Genomic DNA, 26,553 nt, shown 5'->3' with positions numbered 1-26,553 from the left:
ATAATTAGTCTTTTTTTGTTTTTCTTTGTTATTGTTAACAATGTATTTATTGTATGGCACACTATATAATATTCATAAAATTTAGTATGCATTACAAACAGCTAGGAAGGTTTTACAATACAACATCTCAAGATTTTACCAAATCAATTAAGTTCAGTATGCTAGGAAAACTTTTCACAGTGACAATCGCCTATTTCCACAGCGAACTTCTGTTCTATTATAAAGCAACTGACCCAGGGATGTTGTACTGATTTCTACGTATTCAACACGACATCACCTGGGAATGGACCATGTTATTGCTGATTATGTTTTGTCCATATTTTTTAATACATAAGAAGACTTTTTCTGCCACTTACTGTGACTTGCCAGTGTTCACATATGAAATCCAGCTGGATAGCTAGACTGCCCCCCTAACTGCAGACCCTGGTATGTTAGATATGTAGTGTATGTCCCGGTTCTTTATCTTAACATATCTCAGTTACCTTTGTACCTGATAAATTCTACTCTGTTCACCAGCATTACTGGATTTAGGCAACACTATATACTTAACATGTATAGAGCTTTTTTAAAAAATGAACATGTGGAAACAAGATAATCATCAAACCCAAACGTTATCTTTGATATAACACTAAGTCCTTTTCAAGCCTCTTTTATACCATGGTTCTAGGTTTCAAAAGTATTCAGTCACCCATATTGTAAGAGATTTATCAGGGTCAAGTATTAGACACTCTTCAAGAGTTATGATGCTAGATTTTTTCTGAATAGTATGCTAAGGAAATTATTCTTAAGAGAAATCTACTTTTCAAAACCCTCAGAATCCACATACTCCATCTCCTTTTCACAGAAGACAGTAAGGGGACAGAAGTACTTACATGGTTCTAAAGCAGCAGTATCCTGATTATCATAAAGATATATAGATATATATATATATATTTTAGGTCACATCTACCAACAGCCTTGCCAGTCATGCTTTAGTCAGCAATACAGTACAGTATGAGATACAGATTTTAGTTTAGCTTTCAAGATAGAAACTGGAAGTGGAAAGCAGCTTGCCTATCATAGCAGCATTGCAAAAAGCAGCAGCCAAATTTAGGTCAGGAAGTTTTTGACATAATTACTTTCTGAACCTCAACATCTCATAGATTCATACAATTCTGCTTCACTTACAGCCAGGCCACTTTGAGCTTCTAACATATCTTTCTTTCTCTCTTTCTTTCAAAAATGATGATCTGAGAGTAGCTGAACAGCTTAGTTTAACATTTTTAACAAAGCCTGAAATTTCATGATTGGCCAGGAAGCCACTAATAGCTGTTGAAATCATAATTTAAGGGACTGAAGGAGCAAAGAGCAGAACAGACATAAGCAGGAAGATGGCACCAAGAGAAACCACCGTTTTGGTTTTGCTTTTGATTTCCTTTCCTCCCAAATACCTGTGAAAACGTTAAATAATGGAAAATATATTGGTTTTATTTTTTCAGTGCTGTGTGGATGTCAGTATGAAAATGAGATGTTCTGTGATGTAAATGGCATTATATCCAAATTTATCCAGTCTTCTTCAGTACAGCTACATCACCTATACAATCAACCAAGTGGTAAATATCATTGCAGTTCCACTGGTATAATTAAGTGGAATCCGGTTCTCACTCTTTCTAGTGCTTATACAGTCAGGCATAATGACTCTATCAGTTCAAAAAAACCAGAATATTGTAAAAGCAAAACAATTCTGCGATTATTATTGTTTGCAAATATTGCAAAAAAACAGGATCCCTAAATTACAATCCACTGTACTTTATTGCTATTCATAATTCCTTTGATCTACTTATTTACCAGCATTTCACAAAGAAAATATTTGCAAGAACGTTGGATGAAAGCAAAAGCATCGTAAGTAGCAGTGGAAATATTTGAAAAAGCACTCTCACTGGAAGCTACTTTAAAAGGCTCTTTAATTCACACAGGCAATATCGAAAGAATATTTCTGAAACAGAGCAAGGGACTGGTGTTTTTAAAGATTAATCAAGTGAACGCCAATTAACTCTAATATTAACAACTTAATATCTGCTATGAATCACAGTATGCCAATATGATGTGAGCAATTCACAATCTAAAGCCTAAATTCTTCAGTGTCAAAGGATTTTGAATAATGAATATTTTAAAATCAAAATATGACTTGTCAGATTATTCCTTACAAAATATAAGGAAAATATAAGACAAAAAGCTATGCAATAGTATATTTTAACTCTACTGATTTACCAAACTGAAAGCATCAGCATCCAACTATGGTGTTGTAAATATTATGGCAATGTTTAATAGGTGAGATGTAAATCTTGCTGAAGCTGGGGACCTTGTGGTTCAAAATCAGTAGCTTATTTACTAGACTGCTGAACCTTATTTATTACTGATAAGATGAGAACAAGCTTCTCAGGGCAGACAACATTCGGGGAGGTAGTCAATTTCTGAGTATAAATTAAAGAGCTATGGTAAGACTGCATTGGGCCAGATCTTGCTATCAGTTTTCTCTTTGCACCTCTACACTTCTAAGTGTGGGCGTAAGTAAGAGCAGAACTGATCTCTGAATGTTTGACCAGCCAAATACCAGTTTTATATGAGCTTTTTTACCAAATGATGGTCACATGCTTTGACTGTGAAAATTAAATGAATTTCATGCTTAATGGTGCTTCAAGTACTGCATATTAATCTCTGAAATAGCTTAATGCTTATACGAGTACTGAAGAGAAGCATTTCTAAGAAAAAAATTGGGGAAAATAAAAATGTGACTTTCATGAGTTTCAAGTTACCTCCATTATAAGCTAAAATACAATAGTATGAAAGTTTTCCAAAACAGCTAACAGTTTTTCATTACAACACAATTTACAGATGGACTTATATATGCTTCTGATGAGAAACATAGCTTATGCGTTACATATTCTGTCTTCTTTCAAAAGGAAATAAAACCCTTCAAAAATAGAATCTTGAAAACTTTACCATCAAGATTGGGAATGGTACATAGCATGCACTGCAAAATACTGTTAAAATATCATGGGAAGTATAGCATCTGAACCACAGAAATATTGGGGCTGCCAATCTTGCCTGACCATGCTGTGATGCGAGTCCCGTGACTCAGCAGAGAGCAGCTGTGCATGTTTGTACTTTATTGCAATGAATGGGACAGGATCATAGCTGAATAGCATGCAGGCCAGTCAATATCCGTTAAAAAGTGATTATATACTATATACATATAGATGTATAACTTGCTTAGGTAACCTGTGTAAAATTGGTGACACGACGCTCTGCCTCGCTAAAAGGCACCAGAGCTGCCCGCTTGACTGATCCAGCTTGGTTCTACTCCTGTGAGAAGTAAGAATGGTAGGAAATGAAGTTCAGGATACAGCACCTCTGCTTTTTTTTGCACTGAATACTGCTTAAAGTAAAATATACATTATTAAGGTGTCTGCAACAGCATTAGAAGAACCCGTATTTTTCAAGGCATTTAAAAATATCTTGTAACTTGGTCTATCTTGGTGCAATTACTAGCCTAGAAGTTACACTTAGCATAAAAACCTAATTATTACACAGCTATACATGCACTACAAAATTTTCTACATAAACCATCCCCATAGTACTTCAGGACCAAAAAAGTAAAAATTATTTTTATAGTTTCTCCACTGGATAGCAGTAACGCAGCTCAGGTCCACGTATCTTTACATATAGGACAACAGACTCAGCACAGCAGCCCCACATTCGTTCATGGCACTACTTCCACGGTGAAGTTTTATTTAGTATTTGTTTTCTAATTCCCTTATTACACTGTACTCCCCTGCTACCAGTCTTATGGACACAATGTTCTCATAGTTAATTCTATTTTAGGTTTCAGGCAATTTTCTAGAAAGTTTCTTGCAAATTCACACCTACAAGCATGTACAATAATGTAAGTATTCTTTCTAGAAAGGCATAATCTAGTTAACATTTCAATCAAAATACTTGATTGATATAATAAAGAATTCACCAGACATTAATATACTTAATTAAAACTTACTAATAAATTATAATTACTTTGTAGAAATTCAGCTTATTGCCCTATACCACAGTGAATGTGTATGCATGTTTATACATAAAGAAAAGCAAAAGCACATAGACACACACTCATTAGCATCCGGCTATCTTGTGCAGTGTTTTCACAGTACATGGATGCCTCAGTTGCCTTTCATTTGGGATATTGCTAATTGAATGTGATTTGGTGGCAGTTTCTAATTTCAGTTCTTTTAATTTATGGTATAAGCAATGAAGTGACTGGCAGATCAATATTCAGCAACAGCAGAATCATATAAATGGGAAAACATGAGAGGGCAGAAATGCAAGGCACGTTATGGCATGGCAAAAAAGAGGAAGCCTTGAACAAAAAGCCATTTGTAGTCACTTTTTTAAAAATTAAAAAATGCCTTCTTTTGCTATTGATCATTTTCGTGACAAGAGTGTGGGGCCTGTGACTAATAAGCCATCACTTTTCTCCATATCAAAAGCCACGGTGGATAAGAATTATCTAGTGAAGAGTAGGAATTAGGGTTAAGATAACAAATATGCACTTTTGTGATTAAAATCTATTTGAAATTTAGGCACTTAAGAAATATGCTCGCAACACCTTTGCTGTGCTTTCTTGAAGGTGCCTCAAATTTTTAAACATTTTCTTTCAGTTTTCCAACTGCAACTTCTGCAAGAGTAAGCAATTTTGTGCTCAGAAGAGTTTCAGGCTTGACCAGTCAAAACTACTTGGTACTAGATCATTCCTGACTGATTTCTGAAGAATTAGAGATCTGCGTGTGGTCACAGGGCCATGATCTCATTGGAATTACAGAGACATGGTGGGATAGCTGACATGACTGGAACGCTGTCATGGATGGCTGTGTACTTTTTAGGAAAGACAGGCCAGCAAGGCAAGGTGATGGAGTTGCTCTTTATGTGACAGAGCAACTGGAATGTATCAACCTCTCCCTAGCTGAGAGCTTATGAGTAAAGATTAAGGGGCAGGCTGAAATGAGGGGCAGTGTGTGGGTGCTTGCTACAGGCCACCTGATCAGGAAGATGACATCAATGAGATTTTCCATAGACAACTGCAGATGGTATCATGATCACAAGCCCTTGTGCTTATGGGGGACTTCAACCTCCCTGATATCTGCTGAAAAGAAAACACAGCTAGGCTCATGCAGCCAAGGAGGTTCCTGCAAAGCACTGATGATAACTTTTTGACACAGTGGTAGAGAAGCCAACGAGGCGAGAAGTGCTTTTAGACCTTGTCTTCACAAACAAAGAAGTGCTGGTTGGGGATGTGAAGGCTGGGGCAGCCTTGGCTGCAGTGACCATGAGATGGTGGAGTTCAAGATCCTGCGTGAAGGAAGCAGGGCAACAAGTAGGATTGCAGCCCTGGACTTCAGGAGAGCTAACGCTGGCATCATCAAGGCCCTGCTTAGAGGAATCCCATGCATTATGACTGTACAAGGCACGAGGGTCCAAGAGAGCTGGCTAATTTTCAAGCATCACTTCCTCCAAGCTCAAAATCAGTGCATCCCCATGAATACGAAATCGAGCAAAGGTGGCAGGAGGCCTGCATGGACGAGGAGCTTCTGGCAAAATTCAAACAGAAGAAGGAAGCTTATGGAATGTGGAAAGAGGGACAGGCCACTTGGAAGAAATATAGGGATGCTGTCAGAACATGCAAGGAGGCAATGAGGAAGGCTAAGGTGTGTTTGGAATTAAATCTGGCAAGGGAGGCCAAGGACAAGAAGAAGGGCTTCTTCAAACGCATCAGCAGGAAAAGGGTGACTAGGGAATATGTGGGCCGTGCCTGAATGAGGTGTTGCCCTGGTGACGAAGGACACAGAGAAGGCAGAGTTACTGAATGTCTTCTTTGCTTCAGTCTTCACTGCCAAGGCCGGCCCTCTGGTTTCCCAGACCCTGGAGGCAAGAAAAGAAGCCTGGAGAAAGGAAAACTCTCCCTTGGTCAAGAAGGATCAGGTTAGAATCATTTAGACAAACCTGACACCTACAAATCCACGGGCCCTGATGGGATACACCCCCGAGTGCTGAGGGAGCTGGCAGATGTTATTGCCAAGCCACTCTCCATCATCTTTGAAAGGCCATGGAGGACAGGAGAGGTGCCTGAGGACTGGAGGAAAGCTGATGTCACTCCAGTCTTCAAAAAGGGCAAGAAGGAGGACCCAGGAAACTACAGGCCAGTCAGCCTCCCCTCCATCCCTGGAAATATGATGGAACACCATCCTGGAGGTCATCTTGAAGCATGTGGAGGAAAAGGTGGTTATCAGGAAAAGTCAGCATGGATTCACTAAGGGGAAATCATGCCTGACCAAGACTATCTGTGATGGAATGACTGGCTGGGTAGAGGAGGGGAGAGCAGTGGATGTTGTCTACCTTGACCTCAGCAAGGCTTTTGACACTGTCTCCCACAGCGTCCTCATAGGTAAGCTCAGGAAGTGTGGCTGAGATGAGTGGACAGTGAGGTGGGTTGTGAACTGGCTGAATGACAAAGCTCAGAGGGTTGTGGTCAGTGGCACAGAGTCTAGCTGGAGGCTTGTAGCGAGTGGTGCTCCCCAGGGGTCAGTACTAGGTCCAGTCCTGTCCAACTGACTCATCAGTGACCTGGATGAAGGGGCCGAGTGCACCCTCAGCAAGTTTGCTGCTGATACAGAGCTGGGGAGGAGCGGCTGACGCACCAGGAGGCTGCGCTGCCATTCAGCCAGACCTGGGCAGGCTGGAGAGCTGGGCAGAGAGGAACCTAATGACGTTCAGCAAAGGCAAGTGTAGGGTCCTGCACCCAGGGAGGAACAACCCCACGCACCAGTCCAGGCTGGGGGCTGACCTGCTGGGAGGCAGCTCTGCGGGGACAAACCTGGGACTGCTGGGGACAGCAAGGTGCCCATGAGCCAGCAGTGTGCCCTGTGGCCAAGGAGGCCAGTGGGATCCTGGGGTGCATTAGGAGGAGCGTGGCCAGCAGGTGGAGGAGGTGACCCTGTCACTCTAGTTTGGCCTGGTGAGGCTGCATTTGGAGCGCTGTGCCCAGTTCTGGGCTCCCCAGTCCAAGAGAGACAGGGAACTACTGGACAGGGTCTAGCGGAGGGCTACAATGAGAGGACTGGAGCACCTCCCTGATGAGGAAAGGCTGGGAGAGCTGGGCCTGTTCAGTCTGGAGAAGAGAAGACTGAGAGGGGATCTTATGAATGCATCTAAATATCTTCAGGGCGGGTGTCAAGAGGATGGGGCCAGGCTCCTTTCAGTGGTGCCCAGTGACAGGACAAGGGGCAATGGGCATAAACTGCAACACAAGAAGTTCCATCTGAATATGAGGAAAAACCTCTTTACCTTGAGGATGACAGAGCACTGGGACAGGCTGCCCAGAGAGGCTGTGGAGTCTCCTGCTCAGGAGATGTTAAAAACCCACCTGGATGCAACTCTGTGCAGCCTGCCCTAGGTGAACCTGCTTTAGCAGGGGGATGGACTAGCTGATCTCCAGCAGTTCCTTCCAACCCTGGCCATTCTGTGAATATGTATTTCTTTGTTTTACCGCCTGATCAATTTGCAGTTCCTGAAGCATGATTAACACACACATTTACAGGATTAAGTGCCTCCAAGAATGAAATTAAGACATCATTTTCTTTTAAATACTGTATCTGGAGGAGAAAGCCTTTCTTTTATGCTCGAAGCTTAATGACTGGAGCTCATGTCTCAAATATGGGTAATTGACTTTAAAATTTTCCCTATAGGAATTGAAACCAATATTTTTGTCATGTCGTAGAACCACCCAATTGAATTCCTTCCATCAGGAAAAGGAAAGATTTGGCTAATCAAGACAGTCAGCAGTCATACCATCCTGTTATACAATGAAGAAACAGATGCACCATTGTCATTGTGGTCATACTCAGTCCTGCTAACCACCAGCCAACAGATCTGAATAAGTTACACCCTCCATCTCTTCTACTGACATAATGCTCTTGTGCAGTAAATAGTTAAAGACTGAGCAGGCTACAAAAAGAAAAGGAAGAATGTTGGTGATCAGGGAATTCAAACGGGAAATTCAGATTTTGGTCCCTATTTCAAGGCAGTTTCTGCACTGTAGCCACTGAATTTTTTTTAATATAAATTTTAATTTTATATTTTTATGAATTGTTTACATTTTTTAATACATTTTAACCACATTAAAAATTATAAACAGATTTTGTCGCAGGGAAAGATTTTGTTCTCAAACAGATGCCTTAATCATTAGGCACTACCAAACATCACGTTCCTTCTTGCCACCACTGTTTAGTGTATCAGAAACTATTTTCTGCACAATTGCAGCTTCAGAATAAGAAGTGGAGAATAGTGCACTAGTACAGAACAGTCCTGATTAGTTTTAAGAACATACTTCATCAGCTAATTCATCCAATAATCACTAATGAAAATATTTAAGTTACTTCTTTCTCAGTCATTTTAATGACATATAGTATCTAAATTAGTAGAATCCAATTAAACTTCCGAATTACTTTTTACAGAAAAGTTGCCAATTAAAAATTATCAGAGCTATAATCTAGGTTGATAAAACTTCAGTTAATACATACATAACTTCATAACTTTTAAAAAAGAACAAGCATGGGAAAGGTATATAGGACAATTTAAAACATGGTTTACTACTACCATGAGTAGCGGCAGTATCAGAATCAGTAACATTATCAGAATTAATATGATATGGGTGGGAGAACAAAATAAGAAACTAAGAGAGGAGGTTTCCTGAGTGCATACTCATGATCATACTGGGACTTCACAGTCAACATCTGACTGTATCTGTGTCAGATTTTCTTTTCATACTGTTTGTACAGTAATATCTGAAGCATCATTGCCAGTTACAATATATCTGTAGAATAAACTAAGAGTATCTTCTTCACACGTTGCAATTGAGGCATTTAGAATGTTTTATAAAAAAAAATATAGGTTTAGGTTGACAGCACCCTTGACACTGATAAAAATATGATACTAACTTTACAGACAAATAAAGAATGACATAGGTATTTGTTACTCCACTAAGCACTAAATATTTTGTGATAAAGAAATCCAAAGTATTGTCTTACCTAGTACTGAACTTTAAACTTAACACACTTTATTCCCAAACATTCAGTATATCCTTTGGCTATCACTAGTTGCTAAGCAGGGAAAGGGCTGGAAGTCATAGATGGACTTGAACATAAGAATAGCAGGAAAAAAGAACAAACCCAGAAGGACCAGGTGTATAACAAGAAACTACGTGATTTACAAAAAGACAGAAGAATAACCTGTGCCACTACTGTGGTATGCAATCATTATGGATGATCTCACGGATAGGTGGAATTTGACCAGATTTGCAGTAGAATTTGCTGCTCCTTTGGCAGCAGTGAGTTTTGAAACAGTTAAGGATGGGACAATAGAACAATGGAACAGCAGAACAATGGGAACACAGAACAATGCACTAGCCCTATGTGATGTAAAGGTGCCTGAAGAGGACTCCTTTTCTTATCTTATGTACAAAGATAAAATACAATCAACAAAAATCCTACATTCAGACTAAGAAACTTTCATATAAATACCCTCTTCATTACAGAGAGCAATCAAAGGTTAAACTACAATAAATTCTGCTTTGTTCTACACCCAAGTCATGGTTTTGAAGAGTAAGAGAAATACTAATACAAACAATCTGCAGAAAGAAATATTTTCAAAAGAACCATAATAATAAATAAAGACATTTTTTATAAGAAACAAGAAAATATGACTAAATGTGTGATACAGTCTGTACAGAAAAGGATCTCAGGGTGAGAATTACTAGAATCTTACTCATATTTATACCCTCAGATTCAATTGCAGGGATATCACTTATGAAAACCTTTACGTTAGTTTATGTCTGCACCATAGCATGCAGTATTGTTAAAAAATACACATGCTAAAGCTGATAGCATTGGTATTAAGCATAGTATAGACTTACTCCACTTGAGGAGATGTGCCTCCACCACGTACAATTGTGCAGGACAGAGCACTGGGTTAACACAATACTAATGGCTTCAGCACCCACTGTAACTCACCAAGTCCTAGCTTGGATGTGTCCATTTGGCAGCACGTTGTGCCAGAAAGAGGTAAATTTTATTATGGTCACAGTAGGTAACAGATTCAAATATCTGAAAGCTTTGAAAATGGCAATGGGTAGCCGCATAAAAGGATCTTATACTGAGACATAAAGCTTCATCATTTTTTTACCATAAGGCCATTATTTCTTCAGTGGTTCTGCTACTATCAGAAAGATTATTGGCGATTTATATGAAATCATTTGGTGATGTTGGTGCAGTAGTCAAATGTAATTATAATGTTATCTAGATGTATTTTGACTATATCAAATAGGTTAAAAGTATCAGAATGAATTGTTAATTTGACAGGAGGCACTCCAGAAAGCAGACAGAAGAGTAAATAAATTGCACTAATGAAATAAGCATGCAGAAACTCCAACAACCCACACATATTTTGTAAGACTTTTGGTCTCCAGGGCTATTAAATTGCTTCATTTTCTTGCTAACTTAACACAATAAAATAGAAAAAAATATTAATTAAAAAAAAATGTCTTACACATCTTGATCATTACTGTAAATGCAATACTGTACTACCATCTCTTCAAAACCCACAACCTTCCATCAATTTACCTTAAATGCCATTACAAGTTGGTATACGCTGTTACAGAGTAATTAAATAGAGATTTGAACTCAACACTAGAAACCTTAGGAAGAAAAGCAAAGCATCAATTTTAAATACAGAAATACTCTTACCTCTTTGCTTTCTTCCAGGTCTGACTCACTGCTGAACTCCTCCGTATTTAAATTTTCAAAATCTGATTCCCCGACAGCAATGGGCACTGTCACAGTGAGACTTGGGTTGTTTATGAATGACATGTAATCACTTTCATCAACAACGTATTTTTCCACACTGCTGCCTATGCCACTGGTAGTTCCATTCCCTTCTTTAAGATAGGCAAGGTTTTTACCTATTTCTACTATTGTGTGGTTGGAAATACAGCTGTCTTTTTTGTTGTTTAGGTCTTCAAGAGGTTTGATTTCATCTAAAACTTTCTGCTTCCGAACAAAGGCTTTTTGGATGAATTCACGCACTTTCCTCTTCACATAATCTATGCCTTTCTGAATCCTTGCCACAGCAATCTGTAGATTGTTCATTTCATTATCATCGTCTGTAGCAGCAAGGTTGTCTGAACTAAATGAGCTCAGCAGCAAGGCCAAAAAGAGGTTGAGTACCTACAAGACGGTAAGGAGAAAAATATACTGGATCTCTTATTTTAAAGTCATAAAACTAATTCCATTATGGGAAGTTCAATGTGACATAATTTTTATTTCACAGCTAGCACTTTAATTCAACCCACCTTCCTACTATTCTTTCCAGTCCATAATCCCTGTCCCCCATTTTTTATTATAAATTGCCACAAACATTTTTAGCATGTTTAACTTGACTAACAGGTGAAAATCTGAGCTGTTACTTGACTTTCTTCTCCACACTGGAAGTAGTTCAGGTCTGTGCCTCAAAATGGAGAATGAGATAAGCAAGCAGGATACAACATGATGTAGTAATTTATGCAAGCTACATCCACTACAGTGTTCATAGACAAGGGGAATGCAGAGAGACCCCAGTCTTCTACAGTTCAGCAGGCCATAGTTTCAGTGTCTCTAATTCAAAAAATAATAAACTTATGTATTTTCCAAGAATATATCAGTCTCTTTTTGTTTTGTGCAGGATAACTAGCTGAGAGATAAAGAGTCCACAAATGTGACACACCTAAATTTTAGGAAACTATTTCAGACTTTCTTGCATGACATTTTACAATCATACAAGAGAAATTTGGACTAGATGTAATTACAACATTATGTGCAAAACTGATTAAAAATAGTATCTAAATTATGTTTGTCAATTCTTCTTGTTCAAACTTAAAGAACATTTTAGAGGTATACCACAGGACTCTCACATTAGTCCATTTAAACTTTATAAAATTCATGGGTGATACCAAAAAGAGAAGGGATGCTAGCACTCAACAAAAAAGAACTACAAATAGGCATAACCATGGTAAATTGGTGAAATCATTCAAAATCATTACCACATTTAATTCTGATGCACTACTCTGAAAATGTTGGTTATGAAAAATGAAGGGTACATATACAGAAGATATGAAAACTGCAAGGTGGAAGCACTGTGGAAAAGTGCATATAGGCTGCATCAGGAAAGCAATGCTGGTACAGAAATTTTGTGTGTCACTTCGGGCTGTACCACAAGGAATGTTTGGTGTAAGACATGGAATTGTAATGATTCCACATTATTTGGTATTTGTGTCTCTATCCAAAATGCTGTTTGGGAAGAATTCAGAGGCCAGCAGCAAAAGGGATAAGTAGTTTAGAAATCATCACATATGAGAAAAAATTGAACAGCTAGACTTATTTTGTTTCAGAAAGAGAAGATTAAAAGTGGAAACAGTAAACCCTGAAGTATTATAGATGTTGTCATGAAGACCAACTGTTTTCCATCACTATTGAGACCAGTTTAATTGGCTGTAAAAGGTGATTTAAGGTAGATTTTTTTAAAAGGTATTTTTAACTCTAAGTGTAATTCAGCACTGATCTTACTAAAGAGATTATAAACTTACTGAAGATTTAAAAGAAAAGGTAGACAAACATTTTTCAAAAATGATCAAGGTATATTTGAACCTGGTTTAGAGAAAGGGCAAGTGAATTGCATGATCTCCTAATGTCCATCTCCAGTTCTCTCAGACTTTAAAATTATAAAAAATAGGAAATATGTTCTAATAGTTTTTAAAAATCCCCACTGATTACATACCACTAGGTTTCCAATCACCATGACCATCATGAAGACAGTAAGGCACATGGTTTGGCCTGCGACCTCCATGCAGTCCCACATCGTTTCTATCCATTCTCCACACAGCACTCGAAATACAATCAGGAAAGAGTGGAAAAAGTCATGCATGTGCCAGCGTGGAAGTTCACAGTCACTGGAGATCTTGCAGACACATTCCTTGTAGCTTTTCCCAAACAGCTGCATCCCAACCACAGCGAAAATGAACACAATGATGGCCAGCACCAGGGTCAGATTCCCCAGAGCCCCCACTGAGTTGCCAATAATTTTTATCAGCATATTTAGAGTTGGCCAAGATTTTGCCAATTTGAAAACTCGAAGCTGCAAAACAGAATAATAGCATACAGGTATTTGTGTTACTAATTGTAATGAAATTATTGCTATACATTTCATATTTCAGTTACCCTGTGTCTAAATCACGTCTCCTGTAACCATTAGAAACTTTAGGTAATTTTTTTCCAATTCTATCTACAATGACATCAGCGGTCTTAAGCCCTGATGCAAGTCATAAGAAATCAAAAATGCCATCTCTATGCTCATCTGAATTACACTGCAATTATCACAAAGTCTCCAATTGAGACTTTACCTCTTTTGGTCACTTTAGATATCTATAAACAAGTTGTACTTGCTGGACAAGTTGAACAACACTTTTTTTCCTTTAGTTAACTCTAAGAGTATTATTAAAAATACACCCGCACATATGAAACATGATCAGTTTAACAGGATTGTAGGTGTATACACACTTCCAGATCTCTCTCATCTAAACGGGCAGAGATGGAAGACATGGTTTTCCTAGAAAGAGAAACAAGCTAGAGTTGTTAATGACAGGCATACAAGTTACTCGCAAGCACCTTTAACAATGTCTTTTCTGTCATTTAAAATAAGTGTGATGTGTCTTACAAAATTTGTCAACATTGAGAAAACCAGAGAATGAAAAGTGTTACATTAAAGTACAACTTGAAACAAAATGACAAAACGCAATTATTTGGAAAGACACAGGAAATGTTCAGACAATTGAAAGAGAATACCAAAAAGAATCTAAATCTAAATACTATTTCATGGCATGAAACTTAAAATATATAGATGTGAAGTTAAACACAGAATTCTATTATTGAAGGAGAAGTCAATCCAGACATGTAATCAACTTTAGGCAAAATGCAATATAAAGCTATACAGAGAACCAGCAAATTAACAAATTTAACCCCTGTCATTTTTTAAAGGGCTTTTATTTAAAGTTAAATATTTTTTGCTTTATTTAAGGCAAAATTTCTGGTTGATGACTAGGAAGTCTAACTTCATGTCTCTTACTGTGTAGGTCTTCTCAGAAAACAATTTGAACATCAGCTGGCATGCTAGCCTAGTCTTCAGCAAGACCAAGGTTTATCAAGCTCCTGATGATGACAGAAATATCTAATAAAAGGCAGAGATACTGTGGTGACTTCCAAAGAGAAAAGCTGTTAGTGGATGAACCCTTGCAGAGGGTGGTAAAGAGAAGGCTTGCAGTGAGGAAAAATCCCTATCCAAAGAAAAAACTTTACACTGCTCTCTTCTGAAACTAACTATGTAAGCCAGCTGGTAACGGAAGACTATCAACTAAAACTGGCAATAAAGTTTTATTGACTATTCCATTATTTACTACGTAATTTACTGATCTTCAGTCACAGGTAGTGAGGGCCTCTGGCTTTTGCATTTTTTATTCTCCTCATCTAGGGAGAAAAAGACTCTAATAGGTACTACTATTAAAAAAAGTTAATCCTTAAAGCACACTCACTGCAAGAACAGAACTGATGTTGACAATATCTTGAAGCAATAGGTGTTATTATGTAAGATGTTAATATTTAAGTAAATAGATGTTAATATGTAAGACAAACCTGACATGATATATACATGCCATCTAGTGGGTATGCAATTTAATATTTTGTAAGTTCTTATGAAAAGGTCTTCTGTGTTAGCCAAATACATAATGTACAAATGAAAAATGAACAATGTAACTGCATAAATACAAAAACAGAACATGAAAATATATTTTATTTAGTATATTTACCAATCGAAATGATCGAAGGACAGATAATCCTTCTACATTTGCAAGGCCAAGCTCCATTAAACTAAGACTCACGATAAAACCATCAAAAATATTCCAGCCCTCTTGGAAATAATAATAAGGATCCATGGCAATTATCTTAAGAAACATTTCTGCTGTGAAAATTCCAGTAAACACCTGCAAGGAAAAGACAGTTTCTTATTCCAATTTAATGAAAAAATATTTTAAAAGTAAACCTAATGGTATCAACCGTTGTTAAGTTATATTTTTAACAAGCAATCCATGATAAATCTGAATAGCTTCTCTATATTACCATATACTGGAGTTAGGAATTAAATTCAGATTTAAAGCTTACATATGCATGACAATGTTCGGTTTCCAAAGAAAAAGAGATAAATGGGAAAAATATGGGTTTTATCTAGCATGCTAACATGCATATATAAATACTGATACACGGAATCTCTTCTGATGTTAATGCTCAGTTTCCCCCCCTTAGATCTCATCTTTGCCCTTCAGAAATCTTTTTGTTTCTAGGGATAAAGATAAGTTGATGAGAGGGACAATTATTTTATTATGAAAAAAATATATACTGAAAGTTGAGCGGAACTATTCTTCAGAATGACCCACAGAAGGCACTGTCATGCCGTTTCACCTTTTCATGCAGAGTTGCAGTAAATCCTCTGTGCTTACCGGGTCTTTCCCCTCTACAATTCCCTGAACACTCAGGACCTCAGGAGGTGCTAGTGTGGAGCAGAACAGGTGAGGGAATAGAACCAAAAGCTCTTGTGATGTGTAAGTATCCATCCAAGAAAACATATTAGATAAATTCCTTTAACCAGCTTCAATTACAGAAGCTGAAGGTTTTAAAAACCAAAATGCACATCGACTCAACAGATCTTACTATTTTTTGCTCTATAAAGCAAAAGTGGCAAAATCCACACATGACAACAGAGGGATTCAGTACAGCTTAAATTTAAACTCAACCATCCCAAGCCTATAAATGTCTAGTCAACGTTTTCTTTTAAACAGATGTACCTAGATCACAAAGGACTTACTTTAAAAAAATGCATTTAACATACATGGCACATCATGAAAGACTTACAAGGTTTCCAACTGAAAGCACACCACTAAACTGTTCTGTCATTGGGTAGTGCTCCATGGCCATGAACAGGGTGTTCAGGACAATGCAGATAGTAATGGCCAGATCAACAAATGGGTCCATCACAATCAAATTTACAATATGTTTGACTTTCAGCCATGGAGTACAGCAGTCCCAAATCAGGCAAGTGTTAGCAAATTTATACCAGCATGGTGGGCACTTCTGTCTGGATTCTTCCAGTTCTAGAAAGAAAAATTAAATAACATTTTAAATATATTTCTTCTATTCTATTATCACCTGGGTATTTCCTTGAGGCCTAAAAGCTGTTTTCCAATGTACTGTTGATAAACTGTGTTGATATTGTAGACCTTTAGAAACAAAGGATACTGTCAGTCAAAAGAAATTACAATTAAAAATAATCTGTCCCACTTTTGAATTTGATATAAAAAGAATAGTAAATATTCAATAGATAAAATAGCCTTTCACAAGCAAATGCCACATAGTATGCAAAACAGAAATTTGTCTTAGAAATCAGGCATACAGGCTGGACAATGAGTGGATTAAGAGCAGCCCTGTGAAGAAAGACTTGGGAGGTATCGGTGGATGAAAAACTGTGTATGAGTAGGCAACGTACACTCACAGCCCAGAAAGCCAGTCTCATCCTGGGCTGTATCAGAAGTGTGGCCAGCCGTTCAAAGGAGGTGATTCTCCCCCTCTGCTCAGCTCTTGTGAGACCCCACCCGGAGTACTGTGCTCAGCTCCAGGGTCCCCAGCATAAGACATCGACCTGTTACAGTAAGGCCAGAGGAGGGCCATGAAGATGATCAGAGGGCTGGAGCACCTCTCCTTTGAGGGCAGACTGAGAGAGTTGGGGTTGTTCAGCCTAGAGAAGCAAAGGCCCCAGGGAGCCTTCCAATATTTAAAGGGGGCCTACAGGAAAGATGGGGAGGACTCTATCAGAGAGTGTACTGATAGGACAAGGGGTAAGAGTTTTAAGATTAAAGGTGGTAGATCTAAATATTAGGAACAAATTCTTTACTGTGAGGGTGATGGGACACTGGAACAGGTTGTCCAGAGAAGCTGTGGATGCCCCATCCCTGGAAGTGTTCAAGGCCAGGCTGGATGGAGCTTTGAGCAACCTGGTCTAGTGGAAGGTGTCCCTGCCCATGCAGGGGGATTGGAAACAGATGATCTTTAAGGTCCCTTCCAACCCAAACCATTCTATGATTCTACACATAGAATGAATAAAATATTTAAAAGTGTCATAAAAGATAAACGCTTAGAAAAAAACAGAAGTCAGACAAGTATTTAGACAGTGTTATGGTCCACATGTGCAAAACTGCTCATTATTACCTTCCTGTTTGCTATTTTGGGCAGTCACTTAAGCCTCAGAGTAATGTTTTGCCCTTTTTTGCAAGTAGTTGTTTAATTCCATGATTCAGATTCACTGTATTTAGCCTTACAGAAAGAATAATGTAATCCTTCCTTTGTGAAACAGCATGTCTGTTGAAGTGGTAGAAGGGGATTGTTCTACTGCAAGAAGCATAGCCATTTCATTAACCTAAAAAGACCTTTTACACCAAAATATAACTTGTCTAGAAAACACTGCATTGATCAATTGCTTTCTGCATTCATTTAACTTGGAATTTTGCTGCTTCCACCTTAAACCTATTAGTATATTGAAAGCCTGACTGCTTTTCCATATACATCAGTCCATTCTAAAAATAAATCAAAACACTACCTCTATATACAAATCTCATCTTGCTTGTACCCTTTAAGCTGAAATAGCTGCCTTAAACCACCATTACTACTTAATTTATCATACATTTAATAGCACTTTATGGTATCATCATATAACAATTCTGTGTTACATACCTTCCATTGTGTTTGTAAGCATGCTGGCTATGCTCATTGCTCTTTGCCTTGCACTAGGATCTGCTAGGTAGTCCATAGGAACATGATAAGAACTAGACCGTCTCTTTCTTAAGTCAGTTTCTGTAGTAGTGCCCTGAAAATAAAACACTGATAAAATAACCTATTGATTGTTCATTTAGTAAGAATAACACTGTAAATTATTATAAAAGTACAATGGTTTAAAACACTTTGCTGTCCTGCATCATGCTCCATTTATGTTGTAGTTTTGCAATAGACTACTGTATGCTTAACTTTGTATATTGTAAATAGTCAGACACATCAATAGGATTGCTCTTGTGCTTAAAAAATGGTTTTAAGTTTTTTTCTGAAACAGGGCTGAGATTTTAAAACATATTTTAGACTGTGAATAGTTTTTAGACTATAAAAAGTTCCACAATGCTTGTCAATAAGCTCTGCCATAAATATCTTTCTAATTAGGCAGTGAAGTCTTTTTCTAAACATGAAAATGCACACCCTACACAGCTAGCAGTAAAAACACATATAAGTGTATTTTCTTAAGATAACTCTTAATTTATAATAAATTATCAATTTTCTAGCACGTTTTCAAACAAAATAAAAGCAAAAATATTTCATAATGTTGACATCTCAAAAAAAAAACCAAACTAGAAAAATTAACTGTGTTACAGGAAGAGTATCACAACCCATGTAAGTTGTACTATCAGTGTTACTCATAAGTTTCACATATAGTCAGTGGGAAGTTAAATACTCATTTAATATATTCCATTAAGTAAATAAAATTAATATTTTTTTCATTTTTATATCCTGTCTGATATTTGAATGAGAACCTTCCAGTTAAGTCTTCAGCTAGCATAATGAATCAAAGGGTGTAAGACTACACATACTACATTTATTCAGTGGTTTTCTATCTTATTCTGTTAATTCCCAGTAAATTAGCATATATTTTCCACATATTTAGTTAGAGAGCTATAAAATTTCAGTTTCTACTTTAGCTTATAACTGGAATATATGAAAGGAGCATTCACAGCTTGGTCAGAAAGGGAATCATTCCCAAGTGACTAAATATTGTAGAAACAGTAGTTGATCACAGAGGGGGAGGACATCATGCCTGAGCTACTGCAGACTTCCTTACATTGCTAGCAGTGGCTGCTTTATCAATCATCACCTCTGGCAGAAGCTGTCCAGTAGGTGACGTCAAAGCTGGCGGCCCACCGACTAAAGAAACTACTCCGTTGCAATCCACAGTGCTGTGCATCTTCCCGTTTGCTGGAAGTGGAGGTACTGTCCTGGATGACCTACTGGCCTGACTAATGTTACTGTTGCGTCGTTCACCATGTCTATGAGGAACAAAGAGAGAATCTCTTCTGCTCTCATTGTCTTCAAAAGTGCTGTGCTCATCATCAGCAAAGTCATTTTCTGATCCTACATCTTTTGCTCGACCTCTGAAGCTGAAAAGACTTGTTCTGCTATTGCGTCTTGGGGAAAACAGGGAGCCTCGAATGCTCAGCAAAGACTGTAGGCAAATAAAAACAATGTTTATCAGATAAAAATAATTTAAAATATAATGTTTTCATACAGAGGAAAAAACCACAGTGTTAATATGTCTTAAGGGGTAAGGTCATCTACAAAGAAATGAACTGGTACAGCCCTCCTCACCCCCCGCCCCCGTACCCTCCCTTTTGGGTAGTAAACAAAGAGCACGTAAGTGACAGACAAAGACTAGTTGTTTCACCACTTCAGATATATTAAATCATTGGTTTAATTAGAGTAAAAGAAACTGCTTGACAGACTTATTTCCTCTGCCATTCTGCCCGGTTTATTACCAATTGTTCATAAACTGAGCAAGCACATCTAGACACTATTTATCCCAGGTTGGCATTAGTCCAACAGGCTGAGTAAATAACATTTTAGGCAAGTTTCCTGTGACTTAGTCTGCACACAAAGGTAGCTCCAAATACTGCCTAGTTTAATAAACATACTTTTTTTTTCCCCATATACCAGCCAAGTAGGCCACAATAAGTTTTTTTTATCTTATCTTTTGTTTTTCTTAGCTATCCTGAATATGCAAACATATGCCTGTAATTTTGCGTAAGTAGTCTCACTAATGTTTGCCAATTTACCCATGTGAGTAAACATTCTGCCATCAAGATCAGAGTAAAAATCCCTAATCTTGCAAATAATCTTGCAAATTTTGCTCTAATCTTGCAAACAATTTTACAGATTGTTAACTTTAATTCATATCAATGATTCTCTTGACTTGATTGATTAGCATTAGTACCTGATTTCACCCAAGACCTCTATGAACAGCAGAGATGATAAATAACAAAGCAGTGTCTTTGTTTCTCTTCTGCAACTTATCTTTATGGACCTGAGCCCCATTGTTCTAGGTACTGCAAAATGCAGAACAAAAAGGCACTCTGCAAGGAACTTCTTATCTAAGCGTAACACAACAGATGGAAACAAAAAGAGAGGGAATACAAGGAGGCAAAATTGATGGGTATGATAAACAGTGGTCTTAGCTCACCTGAAGTCACTTCCCTGTCAAGCTTTCTGTAGGCAGCATGGTAAAAGAGAGTTTTAAAGAGGGATTTGAGGAAAGCAATGAAGTGTTCTGTGGAAACCCATGGGAGCTTCTTCCAAGCATGAGGGGCAGCATACCAGAAAGAGCTCAAAGAAACTTTTGAAAATTTAACAGGAGGTTATGAATGCTGGCATGGGTCAATCAAAGCTGGGACTTGTTTACTGTAAGTACACAAGGTGGGTTGGGGGGAACTTTAGGCACAGTTCGTTTTATGGTATTAAAATATCTTTAGTTAGATTATGTTTACTAGCAGATTAGGTAAAGGCAACGAGATAGGTTAGTGCTCTTTGCAACAACATTGTTGATGAATACAGCAGTAACTGGGACATGGAAAAAGGTCCAAGTTAAAAATGATTTACAATTGTACATTTAGAGTTAAAAAAAAAAGAAAAGGAAAGAGAGAAGGAACTATCAAAAGGTCATGTGGAAATCCCTTAGAAAACTATCAACAGGATAAAGGGGTAAAAGAATCTTCTAAAGTATAACTACACCAGGAGAACCGAGAGGAAATGAAATAATGAACATTAGGAAGAATAAGTTTTCAAGAAGAACATAATGGCTGGGTACATTGAAGGCAAGTGAAATGTCAAGGAAAAAGTCAAAATGAGATACAAACTTGAGTTTTGTCTAGAAAAGGGTTATTAAAAACTGGTGAGTGGCATTTCTGTTGAGTGGCTAGAATCCAGAGTGAAAAGGAACTAGAGCTGGAAAACCAGAGGGGAGGGGATTGCTAGACTGTCAGAGTAAACAGCTGTAAATGAACTTGGAGATGAAAGGTAAGAGAAGCAAATTGTATGAGGAATGCTTCATTTCTTACCAGATGGATGAATTGAGCTGCAGTTGAATAAGGCTGCAGTCTGAATGAAGACACAAGGAAGAATATGTACCTAAGGGATTAGATGGGTCTTCAACACAAAGTTGAAGTCAATGGATATAGGTGTGAAAATCTGCATAAGGAACAGAATGAATCATGAACTAACTCAATTCAGCAGTGAAGTCTTACAGAGATTAGCTAGACAGTTAACAACACAAAATGGTGGTAGACCAAGGGTGGCAGGGGGTGGTGGGGAAGGATGCAGTACTATTAAAAAAGGAAGTACATTAGGAAGTAAGTGGAAGGAGGAGTTAACTTGCCAGAAGCAGGAAGCTAAAAGTGTTATTTCCCACCACAGTCTGATCTAACAAGGAGAGTCCTTAATAAAATATTGGATGAAGAGTTCTGAGCTTCTTTGAGAATGGGAGCTGGAGAAAGTGATACATGAAGAGAATATGAATGCTCATGATCTATTTAGGGATGAAACAGGCTTTCCAGAGACAGTAACAGAAGAGGATTAAAAAGGAAGGAATGAGTTTAGTAACAGTGACTAAAAGGAGGGAGAAAGCAAGTCATAAAGACCAGGGAGAATCAAGAAGGTGGACATAAAAGGAAGCAGCATATTGAGGCACACAAAGGAGCAGCAAAAGGAGAGTGGATGTGAGATCTGGCCTTGGAAGTGCTGAAGAGGAGAGAGTCGGAGGTCGGCAAATGAAGAGGAGCTCTGAAAAGTTTAGAAGGGGTAATATAACAAAACTAACAAATTAAATAGATGTCTGGATGGAGAGATGCAGATGGCGCTGAGTCATGGTGTTTCAATGTAAGAGAACACATGCAAGGACACGTTGCCACACATATTTCCACCTTCTTGAAGATAACACAATTAACGGTCTAATATCAATTAATTTGTCAGATTTCACATGAACATTTATGCAATTTCTACGGGGGTTTTTGCATCCCACATTTTAGTACCTTTCTCATGTAAAACATTAAATTCCTTTGTATGTGTGCACCAAATTTTGAAGCCACTGATAATGCTGAATACATCCATCTTGATGGGGAGATAGGTCCATTTTCATTAAGAAAGTTGAAATACAACTCATTTTAATTAATACACATTATTTTGATTTTTCACACAAATTAAGAATGAAACAAAATATCTCAAATTCTTACAGTTTCATCTTTGGCTGCAAGTATTAACTTGGTCATACTTTGATCTAAGGTATTAAAGAATCTGTAGTATCTTTTGCAAGAATTGACCAAGCTACTTTAGAGTGTTTCATTTTGTATGATAAGCAAACAACAAAGGTGTTTAAGAGGTAATAATACCATGGTACCTGGTGTGGGGAAGAGAATTTCTTTTCATAAGTCAGTCTATTCCCTTCAATGGAAAATCGGAAACCTTTCCTTTTGATGCTGTCCTCTGATTCAGATTTGTGAAATTCTTCCCCGTCCTTCTCCTCGCCTTCAGATTGTTCTTTTTGCTTTTTTTTCTTTCTTCTGTTCCTCCTCTCTTTAGCACTCTTTGAGCTCAGTTTTGACGCCTCAGAAGAACTTTCGGAGAATCCACCTATTCCACCTACTCCACTATAATCTCTTGAGTCAGCTGCTGCAGCTGCTGCTGCTGCCTATATGTACAAGCACATATGCAATTTACAATATTTATACAAATACACATCACTCACTATTTTAAATTTATTGCCATTCTTAAAAAAAATATATTTTTAAATAAAAGCAATGATCCCACTTCACTGAACCCAGCATATCCTTACAAGTATAAATTGTGAAATAGCACAGGAACCATAATTTGCCACTGCTCTGTAAACCAGGAGCTAGAGCAGCCCAAGGGAAAACTGTGCTGTCAGAGAACCGAGTTAACAAGCATCTGTTTCAGATGGGAGGAATATGTTGCAATGAATTTTTCACCTGAAATACTATGTAAAAGGAAGGGATCAAAGCTCAAACAACAGGAAAAATCCCTGTTAACAGAAAGCAACACTTTCTTACACCATTTTGCTGGACTTTGAATGCTCTCTAGTCTACTAAAGATCTGGTGTAACATTGCTTGTCTCAGTTTTGCAAATCATTATCAGAGATTTGAGTTAAATTGCAGGCTATTAGAGGCCTGTTGTTGTTTGAAGTTTCAAACATTTGTGGAGGATTTGATTGACAGTTATTTATAAGTTGTGGTAGAAAAACCTAACCAAACAAACAAAACCCCCTATTGCTGACTAGTCATGTGCTTACATGGAAGACACAGAGCACCTTCTGCTCTATGTGGCTACACGCCAAGCAGACATTATCAATTATCCTATTAAAGTTTTCAGAGTCTTCAAAAAATGAAAAGGAAATTCAAAGCAGTATGTAATCATGATTTCTGTACCACAGAAGCATTTCCCCAGTTTCTCAATTTTTTCCCGTTTTCTTTAAAACTGAAGCACTACGGCTTTCTGCTGTGAGAGCTGGGAAAGGAGTAAAAAAAAACAAATATTGCTGAAGCAAAATATTTCTTCCACAACACCTCCAATACATTTGCTTTTGTTGCTGAAATAAGCAGAATTCCTGGGATTTTTTCCCTCACATCTCCATCTCCATTTCACAGAATCACAGAATGGTTGAGGTTGGAAAGGAACCTCTGGATGCCATCGTGTCCAACTCCCCAGAACAGACAGGATCACCTAAAGCAGGCAACCAGAACCACATCCAAACAGCTTTTGATTATCTTCAGGGATGGTGATTCCACAAGCACTCTGAGCAACTTGTTCAAGTGCTCAGTAAAAAAGCTAATTTCCATCTCTAATTTGAAAATCCAATACTTTGGCTTATTGATTATCATTTTTTGCCACGAATTAACAGGTCCACTCAAGCCAGCAGAAGCAGTGCAATGGAAAACATTAAAGACTGTTTGCAAAACAAAGGAATTTATAAGGCTGAAGCTAATCTATTGTTAGGAGTAGGGGAGTAAAAGTATTCTCATATGTAGACATAAAGTATCCAATCACAATCATGAATGGAAGAAGGAATTTTACTTTACAGGGATACCTGAGCTTCTTCCTGTTGCTTTTTCAGTTGTTCCAGCATTTGCTGAAATTCTGCTTCTTTCTGTTCTGCTTCTTCCATGGTTGCTTGATTTTGCTCTTCATAGGCCATGGCGACCACAGCCAGGATCAAGTTAATCAGGTAGAAAGAACCCAGGAAAATGACCAAAACAAAAAATATCATGTATGTTTTCCCGGCAGCACGCAGTGTCTGGAGAAAAAGAGGTAATTCACATTTTTAGCAGACTTTTAAATACTGTTGCGTAATATGGTAGCATCTGTGTCATAATCTAGAAACACATTATAAGATTGTTTTGTATTAGCACAAAATTATTTTTTCCATATACAAAATAGGATTATATCCAGGCTATGTGTACAAAAATCCAAGTTTTGTGTATACTATGGTCAAGGTAAGTAAGATTCTGTAGCTTGAACACTTCAGAACTTCTGCCAATGAGTAGCAGTTGCTGCCCCCACTATATTGTCTATATTACAGCCTTTAAATCTAACAGTAGTGGGGCCACTAACCAGCATCTTACCTTCTTGTCTCATCAGTCCCAAACTACAATGCCACAAAGACAGTGCAGTATACAAAATGTCACGTTGCACAACATCACTGTCCTTCAGGTTAAGGATACATGTAGTTCAGGGACGAGATGTAACCTTTTTAAAGACAACGTATTTGTACTAACTTCAAATCAATTTAACTCGCATCTATTTACAGCATGTTTGGGTAAGAAGCTTTAACAACTTAAGTTCATTTACTCACTTGTGAAAAGAATAACGCTTAACCACCTTTAAAAATAGCAGCTATTTCCTATTATGTATTTGAGTAGCACATGAGAACCTAAATCATGAACAAGGGCCCTATTGTTTTAGACAGCTTACATATACAAAATAAAAGATGATTTCTGTCCCAAAGACCTTAGGGACATGGGAATGAAAATAACTATGCAAGTACTATGTAGTAATGGTATTGGTGATGGTGCTGTTTATTTTAATAAGTCCTCACCAGCTGGTAAAGATTCTCCCAAAAGTCCTGAGTCATCAATCGAAACAGTGACAAGAATGCCCAACTGAATGTATCAAAACTTGTGTAGCCATAGTTGGGGTTTCTACCAGCTTTCACACATATATATCCTTCTGGACATTGACTACAAAAGAAGAGGAAATGCTATTTTTAACAACTACTCTAAATTACGATATGCTATAGTAAATCACAAAATTGTTCAGGAGTACCAATTGCTAATGAAATTATGAACAAGTAAAATTTTATTCTACATACCTAAGATAAAAATATATGTCTTACTGGTTTTCAAATGTTAATTCCATTTCCTAATGATATTTCAATACTTCAATAATATAACTAATAGTAATCTACCCTTCCCCACAATTTGTCATATCAACACATCTCTAGCAGGAAAAGAGAATGTCAGCTAGCATGGCTGATGATAAACAGTTGTCAGCAAGCTAGCAGCAACATTTATGCACATAGCAATCATGTGGTTACGTTTACAAAATTAGCCTAAGATGCTGATGAAGGTGCCTGTGTAAACTCAAATCACATAGATGGTTATATTCAGGTATAGCTTCAATGGCAAAACATTGGTAATTTGCAACTGCATGTACAGTTGATACGACAGTTGACCACCTGAGCTATTCTAAGTAGCTAATTATTTTTTCTTGATGCATGATGAAAAATGATGATCATTTTCTTACCCTGCATCTGAGCTATTGCCACACAGCAGAGCATCATTTTGTCCTTCCAAGAAGTAGAAATGACCTGTTTTAAAAAAAAATAAATTAAAAAGGTTATGAGAAAGATCATTTATACCAAATGGAAATTGAGCAATGATACAGACCTTTACACTTTACAGAAATAAGCAGAGCTAACAGTTTAACTGCAATATATAATAATTAGGAATTAAAAAAAGCATGAAAAATACTGTTTTGACTATAGAGTCTTGAAGCTGGCCTTTCTTTAGAAAATAGAAAGGTAGTTGTACAGATAATTCTCAGTAGCCTACCCAAATTAGTAAGATACAATGGGTGGAATACCAAATTGTTTATGTCAACAAATGAGTGAACAAATACCAGCAAACCAAGACAAAGGATAAGGGCAATTCCCTGCCTTTGTTCATGCATTTTCATATATATCATGTA

At 37.6% G+C, this 26,553-nt stretch overlaps 1 protein-coding gene across 1 annotated transcript in view; it reads right to left on the bottom strand.

Annotated features, from left to right (window-relative positions):
- The window catches only part of SCN2A (sodium voltage-gated channel alpha subunit 2), an 80,764-nt gene that overhangs the window by 19,924 nt on the left and 34,287 nt on the right, over window positions 1-26,553 (bottom strand). Inside the window, exons 8-17 of the mRNA XM_040604433.1 lie at window positions 26,110-26,173; window positions 25,403-25,544; window positions 24,395-24,601; window positions 22,690-22,980; window positions 19,090-19,470; window positions 17,940-18,072; window positions 16,068-16,306; window positions 14,969-15,142; window positions 12,889-13,245; window positions 10,824-11,303 (exon numbers count right to left, since the gene is read on the bottom strand). Of these exons, the coding sequence (XP_040460367.1) occupies window positions 10,824-11,303; window positions 12,889-13,245; window positions 14,969-15,142; window positions 16,068-16,306; window positions 17,940-18,072; window positions 19,090-19,470; window positions 22,690-22,980; window positions 24,395-24,601; window positions 25,403-25,544; window positions 26,110-26,173 (2,468 nt within the window). The remainder of the gene's footprint in view (window positions 1-10,823; window positions 11,304-12,888; window positions 13,246-14,968; window positions 15,143-16,067; window positions 16,307-17,939; window positions 18,073-19,089; window positions 19,471-22,689; window positions 22,981-24,394; window positions 24,602-25,402; window positions 25,545-26,109; window positions 26,174-26,553) is intronic.

Source organism: Falco naumanni, chromosome 8 (genome assembly GCF_017639655.2).
Source record: "Falco naumanni isolate bFalNau1 chromosome 8, bFalNau1.pat, whole genome shotgun sequence".
Lineage (NCBI taxonomy): Eukaryota > Metazoa > Chordata > Aves > Falconiformes > Falconidae > Falco > Falco naumanni.
The sequence above is the reverse complement of the archived record's forward strand: the minus strand, read 5'-3'. Positions and strand labels throughout refer to the sequence as shown.